Raw genomic sequence first — 13,775 nt, forward strand, 5'->3', positions numbered from 1 at the left:
ATTTTCCGTCGGTCTTAGTACATGATGTAACTACAGAAGAGTCAAGTTTTAAATAGGAAAAATATAGAAACTCTTTGGTCATTTTTGAGCGAGATGCTAACGGTCTAATCAGATTCAATGATCTATGCTAAGCTACAGCTAAAAGTGCTCCGCCAGACCCGGAGATCGGCTGAATGGATTCGAAAGTGGTAAAACTCAACTGTTTAACTCTAAGGGAGTTGGAAAATGGGCCTATTTTCAAAAATAGTGGAGTGTTCCTTTAATGAGTGAGTCATTGATTTCATTCATTTCAACCGATTCGCTCAAAATGCTGAATCATTCAGTAACGAAACACCGCTGAGTGTTTGGAGAATGTGCAATACTTCTGCTGTGATCTTTGATTGGAACGATTGAATGATCTATTTTCGTTGGTGAAATAGAACAAAACAGTATATATTGTCTAAAATGTAAGTAACTTAATAACTAAGCTAGAAGGCTGAATGGCTGTAGCTCGACCTATATTATTATTATTATTGAGAACATATATAAACAAAGAAGGTAGTTCGACCTGTATTCTGCTACTGCAATTCTGTCTGATGACGCAGTAACTACCGTGGGGGAAGAAAAAAAAATCTTCTGTCTGTCCAGTGATTGTAAACAGTCATTAGGTCCGTCAGACTGAAGATATTTTAAGACTTTCTAAGGCCTTTTATTAGGAAAACGTTATTTAAGACATTTTAAGGACCCGTGGACACCCTGCCACCATAAATAATCAGCTATATGGCCACTATTTTATGACACAGAATGGACTCACCCTTTCCCTCCTACTGACACCACCTGCATATTGACTCTGCCACGGACTGGTTTGTTCCCAGCCCACTGACCAACAACCATGCCAGCTATTTCCAGCTTGCCACCCTGGGGAGGTATAGACTGGATTCCTAAAAGAGTTACAGAAAATGACTAAGTGACATAAGTGACACAGTAAAGAAAATGAATGTGCTAAATGACAGGAAGGTCTAACCTGGGAAGGCCCTGGGCCGCCTGGGCCGGTGATGATGAGGAGGAGGTGGCATGGAGCCCAATGGGCGAGGAGGGTACAGAGGATGCATGGGGTAAAAAGGGGGCACCATGGCAGGGGGGAGGAATGCAGGGGGTGGCAGTGGTGGAGGTGGGGGAGGCGGCCGGGACAGGTTGATGCCCTCCAGAATGGCCTGGCGCATTTTCTCCACCCTCGAAACCAGCTCCTCCTGTAGGAAAAGTGACAATTTAAAAAAAAAACTTAAATACTGACAAATACTAAACAAATGTGCCTGCACCTATACGTTTGTTACCTGGCCTTCGCACATATCAAGTAAGGAGGCTCTGTCTCTGGTGGCTTTAGCCAGCTTGCTCTGGAACAACTTCCCATCGAAAAAGCCCCAAGGGCAGCAGTGGTCCCATGGCAAGGGCTGTCCACAAACATCATTCACAAACAAGGCAGTGTCCACTCCACTCATGAACAGAGAGGCCAGCTGCACCCCACGGTTATCCACCTTCTCCACCTGGTATCAGTGTCATAGAGAAGAAATATGATCCGACGGCATGTTTGGCATCAGCCTGGTAAATGTCACAGTAGCTTGTCATTTCAGATTTCACAGAGCTCTTTCAAAGCAGATTACTGACAACCTGACAGTTGAAAGACGGCATCTATTTTAAAGAAATGTTTTGCCTTGAACCTTTTGCTTTCTGTGACATACAGCTATTGAAGTTGAGCTGAGTAAAAACCTGTCAAAACGTGGAAGATACAAAGATAAAGAGTGCATGGGGTATGCTGTGTGCAGTGTTCAATTCAATCCTGCCTCCCACAGCTTTTTACTGTAATCTGGGTCTGTACAGTTATATAAGAACATGCAAACACATGCTAATGTGCTTCAGTCCCAAACCACAACTCTATCCATCTGCTTTTAGCAGTTTAACTCAGTAACAAGTAAATCTTTAATTAGAAACATGTCAGGAATAGCTGATACTTTTAAATGTATATATTTTAAATTGTTCTCTGAAGTAAATGCCATTTGTAATGAATGGATTCGAAAACGGTAAAACTCAACTGTTTAACTCTAGGGGAGTTGGAAAATGGGCCTATTTTCAAAAATAGTGGAGTGTTCCTTTAATGAGTGAGTCATTGATTTCATTCATTTCAACCGATTCGCTCAAAATGCTGAATCATTCAGTAACGAAACACCGCTGAGTGTTTGGAGAATGTGCAATACTTCTGCTGTGATCTTTGATTGGAACGATTGAATGATCTATTTTCGTTGGTGAAATAGAACAAAACAGTATATATTGTCTAAAATGTAAGTAACTTAATAACTAAGCTAGAAGGCTGAATGGCTGTAGCTCGACCTATATTATTATTATTATTGAGAACATATATAAACAAAGAAGGTAGTTCGACCTGTATTCTGCTACTGCAATTCTGTCTGATGACGCAGTAACTACCGTGGGGGAAGAAAAAAAAATCTTCTGTCTGTCCAGTGATTGTAGGTCCGTCAGACTGAAGATATTTTAAGACTTTTTAAGGCCTTTTATTAGGAAAACGTTATTTAAGACATTTTAAGGACCCGTGGACACCCTGCCACCATAAATAATCAGCTATATGGCCACTATTTTATGACACAGAATGGACTCACCCTTTCCCTCCTACTGACACCACCTGCATATTGACTCTGCCACGGACTGGTTTGTTCCCAGCCCACTGACCAACAACCATGCCAGCTATTTCCAGCTTGCCACCCTGGGGAGGTATAGACTGGATTCCTAAAAGAGTTACAGAAAATGACTAAGTGACACCCAAAAGGCAGTAAAGAAAATGAATGTGCTAAATGACAGGAAGGTCTAACCTGGGAAGGCCCTGGGCCGGTGTTGGTGGTGATGATGAGGAGGAGGTGGCATGGAGCCCAATGGGCGAGGAGGGTACAGAGGATGCATGGGGTAAAAAGGGGGCACCATGGCAGGGGGGAGGAATGCAGGGGGTGGCAGTGGTGGAGGTGGGGGAGGTGGCCGGGACAGGTTGATGCCGTCCAGAATGGCCTGGCGCATCTTCTCCACTCTTGAAACCAGCTCCTCCTGCAGGACAAAGCGTCAAAGACAATAAAAAACCCTTAAATATTCCCAAATACTAAACAGATGTGACTGCATCTATACATTTGTTACCTGGCCTTCACACATATCAAGTAAGGAGGCTCTGTCTCTGGTGGCTTTAGCTAGCTTGCTCTGGAACAACTTCCCATCGAAAAAGCCCCAAGGGCAGCAGTGGTCCCATGGCAAGGGCTGTCCACATACATCATTCACAAACAGGGCAGTGTCCACTCCACCCATGAACAGAGAGGCCAGCTGCACCCCACGGTTATCCACCTTCTCCACCTGGTATCAGTGTCATAGAGAAGAAATATGATCCGACGGCATGTTTGGCATCAGCCTGGTAAATGTCACAGTAGCTTGTCATTTCAGATTTCACAGAGCTCTTTCAAAGCAGATTATTGACAGCCTGACAGTTGAAAGACAGCATTCTATTTTAAAGAAATGTTTTGCCTTGAACCTTTTGCTTTATGTGACATACAGCTATTGAAGTTGAGCTGAGCTGTTGAGTCCTTACGTACAAGTTAGTCTTGTCCGAAAACATGCTTTGCCTCAAGGCAAAGAAAAAAAGTGTCAAAATTGTTGTGAATGAACATTTAATAAAGAAAGCGTGGAAGATACAAAGATAAAGAGTGCATGGGGTATGTTGTGTGCAGTGTTCAATTCAATCCTGCCTCTCACTGCTTTTACTGTAATCTGGGCCTGTACAGTTATATAAGAACATGCAAACACATGCAAATGTACTTTAGTCTGAAACCACAGCTCTCTATCCATCTGCTATTGACTCAATAAAAAGTACATCTTTAATTAGAAATAAAAATCTTTAATTAGTTTTCAATCATTCTCTGAGATGCTGCCAACACACACACGTAATACATATATACATATATGTATATACATATATATATATATATACTGTATGGCCACTATTTTATGACACAGAATGGACTCACCCTTTCCCTCCTACTGACACCACCTGCATATTGACTCTGCCACGGACTGGTTTGTTCCCAGCCCACTGACCAACAACCATGCCAGCTATTTCCAGCTTGCCACCCTGGGGAGGTATAGACTGGATTCCTAAAAGAGTTACAGAAAATGACTAAGTGACACCCAAAAGGCAGTAAAGAAAATGAATGTGCTAAATGACAGGAAGGTCTAACCTGGGAAGGCCCTGGGCCGGTGTTGGTGGTGATGATGAGGAGGAGGTGGCATGGAGCCCAATGGGCGAGGAGGGTACAGAGGATGCATGGGGTAAAAAGGGGGCACCATGGCAGGGGGGAGGAATGCAGGGGGTGGCAGTGGTGGAGGTGGGGGAGGCGGCCGGGACAGGTTGATGCCCTCCAGAATGGCCTGGCGCATTTTCTCCACCCTCGAAACCAGCTCCTCCTGTAGGAAAAAGTGACAATTAAAAAAAAAACCTTAAATACTGACAAATACTAAACAAATGTGCCTGCACCTATACGTTTGTTACCTGGCCTTCGCACATATCAAGTAAGGAGGCTCTGTCTCTGGTGGCTTTAGCCAGCTTGCTCTGGAACAACTTCCCATCGAAAAAGCCCCAAGGGCAGCAGTGGTCCCATGGCAAGGGCTGTCCACAAACATCATTCACAAACAAGGCAGTGTCCACTCCACTCATGAACAGAGAGGCCAGCTGCACCCCACGGTTATCCACCTTCTCCACCTGGTATCAGAGTCAAAGAGAAGAAATATGATCCAGCGGCGTGTTTGGCATGAGCCTGGTAAATGTCACAGTACTGTGTCATTTCAGATTTCACAGAGCTCTTTCAAAGCAGATTACTGACAACCTGACAGTTGAAAGACGGCATCTATTTTAAAGAAATGTTTTGCCTTGAACCTTTTGCTTTCTGTGACATACAGCTATTGAAGTTGAGCTGAGTAAAAACCTGTCAAAACGTGGAAGATACAAAGATAAAGAGTGCATGGGGTATGCTGTGTGCAGTGTTCAATTCAATCCTGCCTCCCACAGCTTTTTACTGTAATCTGGGTCTGTACAGTTATATAAGAACATGCAAACACATGCTAATGTGCTTCAGTCCCAAACCACAACTCTATCCATCTGCTTTTAGCAGTTTAACTCAGTAACAAGTAAATCTTTAATTAGAAACATGTCAGGAATAGCTGATACTTTTAAATGTATATATTTTAAATTGTTCTCTGAAGTAAATGCCATTTGTAAGTATTTGGTCAATAATATGAAAAGTACTTTTTGTGGATCTTTTCACATTTATAGAATAAAAAGTTAAAAAAATCAATTTGCAATAAAGCAATGTCAAACCAAAATCGTGATTTAGCTTAGTGTGTTCTTTGTTACATTACATGTAAACAACTGATGATCCAGTGTTTTCAGTGTCACAGAGAGGCTTCACAGTAAATGCTGCTCCACACAAAATCATCTTCGCATCTGCTCTGAGTTTGCGTTGCTTATAACATATAATAAAGCATAGTGCTATTGTGAATTCACAAAGGTTGCGATTCAGTTAAATAAATATATGCGCTGCGGGTTTAATATGCGCTCTTTTTTATGTATGTAAGTTATGTGCTCTGTTCACAGTAAATGCTGCTCCACACAAACAGTTATCATTTACATGTGCGGACCATCTCAAACTCCATCTTTGCATATGCTGTGAGTGACGTTGCTTATAACGTTCATCTGGGAACAATGTGCACCATTCTATCAGATTTATAAGTAGGACTGGGTATCGATTCAGATGTCCCGATTCGATTCGATTTCGATTCGCAACTCTCGATTCGATTCTCGATTTTTTGATTACATTCAGTGAATATAGTTTTAATACAAATGCTATTGATATTTCTAAAAAATGAACAGTAAAAATCAGTTTACAAATGGTGAATTAATAAAAAGAAAAAAAAACGATTAATCGAAAAATCGATTTTTTTTTTGCCCAGCCCTATTTATAAGGTAAATCATTTATAATCCTATGCCAACACAGGAGAATACATCACTATCTCTCTAAATATGCTAATTGTGCATCGCGACTTCAAAATAAAAGTTAAACCCTTGCTTTGAGTTTACATGTTTTGATGTCCACATGTTCTTGTTCAAGACGTTACAGTGGCTGTAGCATTTCTATCAAAAAGAAGTGGCCAAATATAAAAAATTAAGTGGACATTTGAATGAAATGTTTAGTTAAACAAGGATCACGCTGTGAAGTGTAAAAACATCGTCAGGCCGTTGTCGCCTTCTGCAGGCATTTGATATAATACATAATGTACATAAGTTATGATTATATTGTTTTATTACATTATGTATTTTACTTGGTTTGTTCAGTAAAACCATATGATTACTTGCTTTTGATATTTTATTTGAACCAATTATTATTGCCTCATTGCCATTATATATGTATTGTAAGTCATTTTAAAGTCTATTGTTTGCTTTAGAGTTAATGAGAAATGCCTTACCTTGAGTTCCTGAAGTTGGTCAGGCTCATAGAGCTGGTTGGACACAGCTTGAGCCAAAAAGGCATCAAGCTCATGGCGCTGAAGAATGCGACCCCCTGGCCACTGCATCATATACCTGTAAACACACAATACCGTTCAAGACTCCATAAGCTACTGATTCAGTGCTGACCTACTTAACCAATCTTTCAGTAAGAACCACTCCAATGTCAATGCCCAATGAGAAACAAGTCTACAGTGATGTCATCTCGTCAAGGTACCTGAGCACACAGCACATGAGCAGCAGGTGAGATGGCACACAGGTCGGGTTGAGCAGGGCAGGGCAGTCAGAGCGCATGCAGGCTAGGAAGGCTCGTGTACGACGGCTACGGTCCTCAGACGCTCTGCCCAGCCACAACCGCCTCAGGTTGGGACACGTCCACTCGCGGAAACACAGGGCTGGGACGAGCTCTGGGGTCAGGGCAGATTTAGCTTTACTGGCACACCACTCCTTTACAATCACCGGAGGCACTGTGGAGTCGTACAGAAATGAGACACATTTGGATTCATTTTCATCTTACTTTGATGCCTTCTTCCTCACAGCCAGAGGAGATACAGCTGGGCAAAATATCTGTATTATTAAAAGCAAAAAAACAAGAGCTAATTCTCCGGACATACATGTGACAATATTTTCATTATTTAGAGATGTTTAGAGAAGAAATACCTACAACTTTTTATCTGGCAATTTGTGTTTATTAATATTTACTTATACCTTTTTGTTATTATTATTATTATTATTATAACCATGAAAAACAAGCAATGTTTACTTATTTAACAAGTAATGGCCCATTGTCTTAAAGGGGTCATATGATGTTGCTAAAAAGAACATTATTTTGTGTATTTGGTGTAATGAAATGTGTTTATGCAGTTTAAGGTTCAAAAAACACATTATTTTCCACATACTGTACATTATTATTTCTCCTCTATGCCCCGCCTTTCTGAAATGCGTCGATTTTTACAAAGCTCATCGGTCTGAAAAGCGAGGTGTGCTCTGATTGGCCAGTTATCCAGTGCGTTGTGATTGGCCGGATACCTCAAGCTTGTGACGGAAATGTTACGCCCCTTACCATAATGTAATGCCTTGTCCCGGCCGGAGCAACGAGACAAAAACATTAAAACCCATTAAAAACTAGGCATTTGTTGCATCCAGTGGGGACATACCTTTAATGTAACTAGCTAATATTTAAAAATATATATATTTTTTTTTTTTTACCTAAATATTAACGTTGAATGGTGCATTCATTTTTGCTGTGGTACTGAAATCAGTATTGAGAATCTCAAAAGTTGCCTGGCATTGGTATTAGCTATTGATTTTTTGGTATTGTGACAACACTTGAAACATGCATGCTATTGTACAATCTAATCTAACCAAGGTCTATGCTCACCGTCAACTGGACTACGCTTGCGCATGGCCAGTCTCTCCAGCCTCCGCTGGGTCTCAGCCAAGCTGAACAGCACCCCGTAGGCATACTGGCGGGCAGAACGGAAAAGTAGAGAAGCAGGAGGCAGGTCGGGGTTGCACTCGTCCTCTATACACACTGGCATCTTCATCTCCCCCTGGGAGGTGACAGAAAAGAGAGAGAAAGGGAAGGGAGAACAGAGAAAGGGACAGAGAGACGAGTGTTAGAGCTCTGACAGGGCATTTGTCACCATAAATGTAAAAAAAAATTTGGTATACTATTATTAAACTACCATTTAAACATTGAAGTTTATAATTAATTTTGAAATACACATCACATAAACATAAGTAATAATACTGATCTTAAAAGGGCTGGGACAATAAATCAATGCATCGCGAATTGAGAAATGATTCTGCATCGATTTTGAGATTTTCCGAAGGCATCGCGATTCTCTCTTGAATCGATTCTGAGCTTAGATTTAACAGCAGATGGCACTGCGTGCTTTAGAAACAGCCATATTCTGCTTGCTTCCAGTTCCTTACACACACACAACACTTGAACCTAAAATAATCATTCATAAAGTTCGAAAAGGTTGAAGCGAATTATAAAAATTCAAAACTATAATAACCTTGGTTCACAGTGGGCTGTTTAAATTAATCTCGCATCATAAAAGCCGATGTGCAAGTAAATTTAACCACTTACATTACTCAGCCGAACGCACAAGCACTCTTCTTTGTGAGCATTTGAGTGTGCGGCTAAAAACTAGCCTAGAGCGCCATCTGCTGTTAAAAACTAAGCTCAGAATCGATTCCAGAGAGAATCACAATGCATTCAGAAAATCTCAGAATCAATCCACGAATCGCGATGCATCGATTTATTGTCCCAGCCCTAGATCTTAAATGCATAAAAAGACTGAAAAGAAAGTTCATTTCGTAAAGTGAAAACTCTGGGACTTGACTAAAAAGTAATTTCTTTGGCTGTGCTATTGAAGGTTCGGCAGCAAGAAATATTAGGGATGAAACCCTCCCAGAATTTGTGAGCACATGCTGTGTGACTGTGGTACCTTGGTCAGGATGTGGTAGATCTGTGGATACATGAGTCCTCTTCTGTGTCTGTGTTCTGCCACTCTCAGCACCTCGGCACTGACCTGTGGAAGGGGTGGAGTTGTGATGTCCATGTGACTCCGCGTTGGCATGGACAGCAATGATGGAATGGACGGCCCACTTCCGTTACCATGGTGCCCATCCCCAGAGCCACTGCCACCCCGTCCACTGGGATCTTCCCATCTTGTAGACTTGTCAGCCAAATGACTATGACAGAAAATGAATATTCATTCTACTCCGAATAGCCGATTGCTTGCAGGTATACAACATAATGAACAGATTCTGTACAATATAGACTCACTTAGTGCTGGTGTCATTTTGCTCCTCCCCATCTGAAGACGACGATGATGAGGGGGAGGGGCCTGTAGGAGCAGCAGTGTGATGATTGGGCTGTCGGTTGCCACCTTGAGAGGAATCATATGGAGCAGACCAATCAGCAAAGCCCATTTTCCCAACTAGTGAATCATTACAGTCCTGCAGAGGCTGAGTTGGGTTCTGGCATAAAAGGGCTGGACCAGTGGCAGGGCTGGGTCCGTAGAGCCCCCCTGGATAAGGCACCTTAATACCTGACACCTGGGGTGGACCAAACTGTGGAGAACAGCAAAAAAAAGAGATCGGCTGAAATCAGTTTCTGGAAAATAAACATGATTTGCAGCACTACACTGAAAATTTGTAAAAAAAAAAATTACCTGAGCTTGTACAGGCTGCATTGCCCCCATATGGCCTGGAGGTCCGCTAAACTGACTAGGCCCGAAGCCTGGAACTGAAAGAAGAGTCAGGAACCCGAATGAATATTGTGGGAGTATAATCTGATTGATGTCAAAGTCTGTTTTATGGCTTCTGAAAACTAAACAGTGGAAAATAAACGTACACTACTGTTCAAAGGTTTGGGGTCTGTACGTTTTTTTTTTTTTTACATTTTTAATGAAGTCTCTTACACTTGCCAAAGCTGCATTTAATAAAAAATACAGTAAAAACAGTAATATTGTAAAATATTGTTACGATTTAAAACTGTTTTCTATTTAACTATATTTTAAACTGTAATTTATTCCTGTGATGGCAAAGCTGAATTTTCAACAGCCATTACTCCAGTCTTCAGTGTCACATGATCCTTCAGAAATCATTCTTATATGCTGATCTGGTGATCATTAAACATTTATTAATATCATCATTATTGAAAACATTTGAAATGGTAGTGTATGTACTGTGAATGGACTTCAAACACCACATTATACCTACAGAGGTAAGGAGAAGGTCCCATGGAGAGAGGTCTTGGTTTACTGGCTGCTGAAAAATATTCCACTGCCTTCTTAAACCTCTCAAATTTATCTTCGGTTCGTGACTGGAGGTTAGAAAAATGGCACAGTCCCCATGTTATGATGAGCTTTTAAGGTAATAACACTAAACATGCAAAAAATAAGTACATGAAAATGCATATGTTAACACAGCCAATGCTTCACCTGTGACTGCTTGAAAACATCCTTGGCCACCGAATCTAAATTCCCAAGATCTTTGATGGATGCCACATACTCAGATACAGCCTTAATAACAACCTCACATGGAGGGAGCACTAACTGATGAGCCCTTACCTGAACAGAGAAAGGAAAAACAAAGAATGAAGTTAAAAGAATGGGTTATATTGATAAAACTGATGCACAAGGATGCTTAAGTCTATGTCATAAATACAGAAGAATGAAAATGTGTTAAATGACAAATTGTATAAGCACCTTTAGGGAGGCAAGAGGGTGTTCTGGGCCTAGTAGACTCCAATGAAAGGCAGCCAAGTCTTCATCTGGCAGAATGTGGTTACCTGTTTTTTAAAGACCCACATTTAGAACCAAACAATATGCACATCCTAGACCAGAAATCTGCAGTGTTCGCTTACCAAGAAGAGCAGCAAAGATGGGCAGGTGCTGGGTCTTGAGGCCGAGCTGGCGAGCCGCCTCTGATAGCAGGTACTGGTGAGTGGTCAGATTCTTGCCATTCCAGGAGAGCTTGAGAGCGTGGGAGCTGAAATATGTCGGAACGTTGCATAGCGCAAACTCTGAGTCCTGTGCAATCAGACCCTGAAAACCATAGTCTCTGTACAGGGATAGCACCTCCTGATGGTGGTCCTCCAGGGTCTGCACCACCTACAACACAAGCAGGGTGGAAGGAGACCATGTATTCTTGGGATCTACTGATAGACAAGCTCCTATTGCTCTGAATTTATGATCAAACAGCACTTTGACCATCCAGGTGCACTTAGTTACTTTTTATATTGCACTGGCTGATGTGACAGTCATCTTGGATTTATACTAACACATCAGTGATGTCAAAATATTAAATTTTTTTGATACATATCATTTCTGAATACTTGAAACAGTTGAAATACTCATTTTCTGCAGCAATTATACACTGGTACCAGCTCTGACATCAAGTTGACACAAACAGCAGTGTGTATTTTAATTAAATAAATATATAGTTCGTTGCATGTTTCAAAGTGAAATGCATCACTGTTTTTACATGTGAGTGGCTTGGTTCAAAGTAAACGCAGCAAACTCCATCTCTGTGAGTTAAACGTTCACTTTGGAACGCAATGGGCACTGCCAGTTACTTTTTACAGTTTACTTTTCACATCTGCATAATTTTCAACAATTTTGTGGACAGATAATCCCAGCATTTCAAACAAATTTCTAATGAGAAGCCTTTGTAAACCTGTGGTCACAGATACTTTAATTCATATACTGTTCAAGAAATGTTCTTTTTTTTTTTACTTTACAGTTCCAGTGTATTAGTAATAGTAATATGTTTGTCTTATGTTATTATTATGTAATCTTACTCAGAGCTATCAGGACTGAGGTATCTCGGACAGCAGAGTTTCAGTTTAGGCCTGTCACGATAACAACTTTTTGTTGTGCGATATATTCAGGGCTCTACGCTTACTTTTCTTTTTAGGATCGCTTGTGCTCCTAATTTAAAAAATGTAGGAGCACGGTCAAAAATTTAGGAGCACCTTCTAATCAGTAATCAAAAATTCTGATAAAAAAATTAACCTTCCCATTACGAGGTGATATTTGACTCCTTAAAGTGATTTACAGGGAATTTTGTTTTTACCTTTGTAATGGCATTTTTCTAACTTTATTAAAAGTATGTCATCTTTTGTGTCAAATTCAAAAAAATATTTATAAGCTTTTTAACATTTCTAATTAAAACAACATGTGATACATTACTCAACCGCTGCAGAAACACGTAAGTACGTTAGAACCTTTGAAGCTCCCTCAGCGCAAACACAAATATGCTGATCGGGTCAGTCACACAGGTGCTCCTAAATATTATTTCATAGTCGCACGCAGTAGTTTTCAGTCGCAAATGGTCGCACTGTAGAGCCCTGATATTGCCCCAGAAATAATTGCGATAAGCAATATTGTTGTCATTTTATAGACCATTTTATGACACTGAATAATCATAATTAGAGATCGACCGATATATCGATTTACCGATATTTTAGCATTTTACCATAATCAGATATCGGTTTTGTAATATCGGCTTCACCGATAAACGCCGCCATCTTGTGGGAGTTTTGAGAATTGCGCGCAGGATCGCCATTGCAGCCCGTCTGAGGGGAGACGAGACAACAACAACGGCGTGCAGGTACTTGATTTGCTGTAGTTAGTAAACTTTATTTAACATAACATAACATTTAACATGTGCCATTTATGCACAAATTAGATACATTACATAAATGCCTGATATGTAGTTTATGCAGCTTGGCTCTAAGAAATAGAGACCAACTCACAGAGTCATGTAAAATAATCCGTCAAATCCTGTCCCAGTAAAAATGTAACTTTGTCTGAATTAAATAAAATGCAGCCATGAATGAGCGCATGTTGGAAATAAAATCCCTGAATTGAATTCTCTCTCTGTTGTCTATGCTCATCGTTAGTCTCGTGAAGCCGCTTTTATATTGCTGTTCACTCACCGGGTTGTTGCGGTTGATGCTCAGGAAATGTTCCAGCACGGCCACCGCATGTAACTTTTAACAAGATTCACTTGTTTAAAACACCCTAAATTGTATTAAATTTTACTAAATAACCATTATTTCGCTAATAAACATCTAAATAAATACAACTCTATGGAAATTAATTATTTATTATCTCCGCGAGCGATCGCAGCTTGAGTATAGTTCTGTGTAACTGCATAGATAAACCGTGCTGTCAGCAGGTTTTCATAATTTTTCTAGATTTCATAATCTAGAAGGACAAAAACATTATTAATAATTCTGATATAACATTCCAGTTGAGAAATGCAATAAAATACGATGTTTTGTTTGTTATATTCCAATATTCCAGAGAATATTATTCAGTGAATTAACATTATCCAGTGAATTATTCTTGACTCTGTAGCTATTAAACAGCTTATAAACCTACTAAAACTGTAGTTTAAAATGAAGTTGATATGACTCCTTTCCTTTATTTATTTTCTCCATTTGAAAACATTAGACATTCTACATTTATTTTGCTTATTGTTAATATTAGTGTTTATTGTTGTATTAAATTTAACATGAAATTAAAAAAACACTTAAAAAAAAAAATGACTGAAAAGAGGAAAAAGAGGAAAAACGTATGTTCTTACTTCACTCAGTAATTTATCTACTTTATAACAGTAAATAAATATCGGTTCTGCATATCGGTTATCGGGCACATAAACACGC

The 13,775-nt window shown here is 40.2% G+C and overlaps 1 protein-coding gene across 1 annotated transcript in view; it reads right to left on the bottom strand.

Annotated features, from left to right (window-relative positions):
• The window catches only part of fam120c (family with sequence similarity 120 member C), a 25,583-nt gene that overhangs the window by 7,365 nt on the left and 4,443 nt on the right, over nt 1-13,775 (bottom strand). Inside the window, exons 2-14 of the mRNA XM_016554014.1 lie at nt 10,968-11,214; nt 10,810-10,892; nt 10,543-10,671; nt 10,322-10,424; nt 9,772-9,845; nt 9,384-9,670; nt 9,043-9,289; nt 7,965-8,136; nt 6,801-7,050; nt 6,544-6,658; nt 4,574-4,783; nt 4,263-4,488; nt 4,053-4,179 (exon numbers count right to left, since the gene is read on the bottom strand). Coding sequence (XP_016409500.1) covers nt 4,053-4,179; nt 4,263-4,488; nt 4,574-4,783; nt 6,544-6,658; nt 6,801-7,050; nt 7,965-8,136; nt 9,043-9,289; nt 9,384-9,670; nt 9,772-9,845; nt 10,322-10,424; nt 10,543-10,671; nt 10,810-10,892; nt 10,968-11,214 — 2,270 coding nt within the window. The remainder of the gene's footprint in view (nt 1-4,052; nt 4,180-4,262; nt 4,489-4,573; nt 4,784-6,543; nt 6,659-6,800; nt 7,051-7,964; nt 8,137-9,042; nt 9,290-9,383; nt 9,671-9,771; nt 9,846-10,321; nt 10,425-10,542; nt 10,672-10,809; nt 10,893-10,967; nt 11,215-13,775) is intronic.

The sequence above is a fragment of the Sinocyclocheilus rhinocerous genome, unplaced genomic scaffold (genome assembly GCF_001515625.1).
Source record: "Sinocyclocheilus rhinocerous isolate Xijiao unplaced genomic scaffold, SAMN03320098_v1.1 scaffold1758, whole genome shotgun sequence".
Taxonomy (NCBI): Eukaryota; Metazoa; Chordata; class Actinopteri; order Cypriniformes; family Cyprinidae; genus Sinocyclocheilus; species Sinocyclocheilus rhinocerous.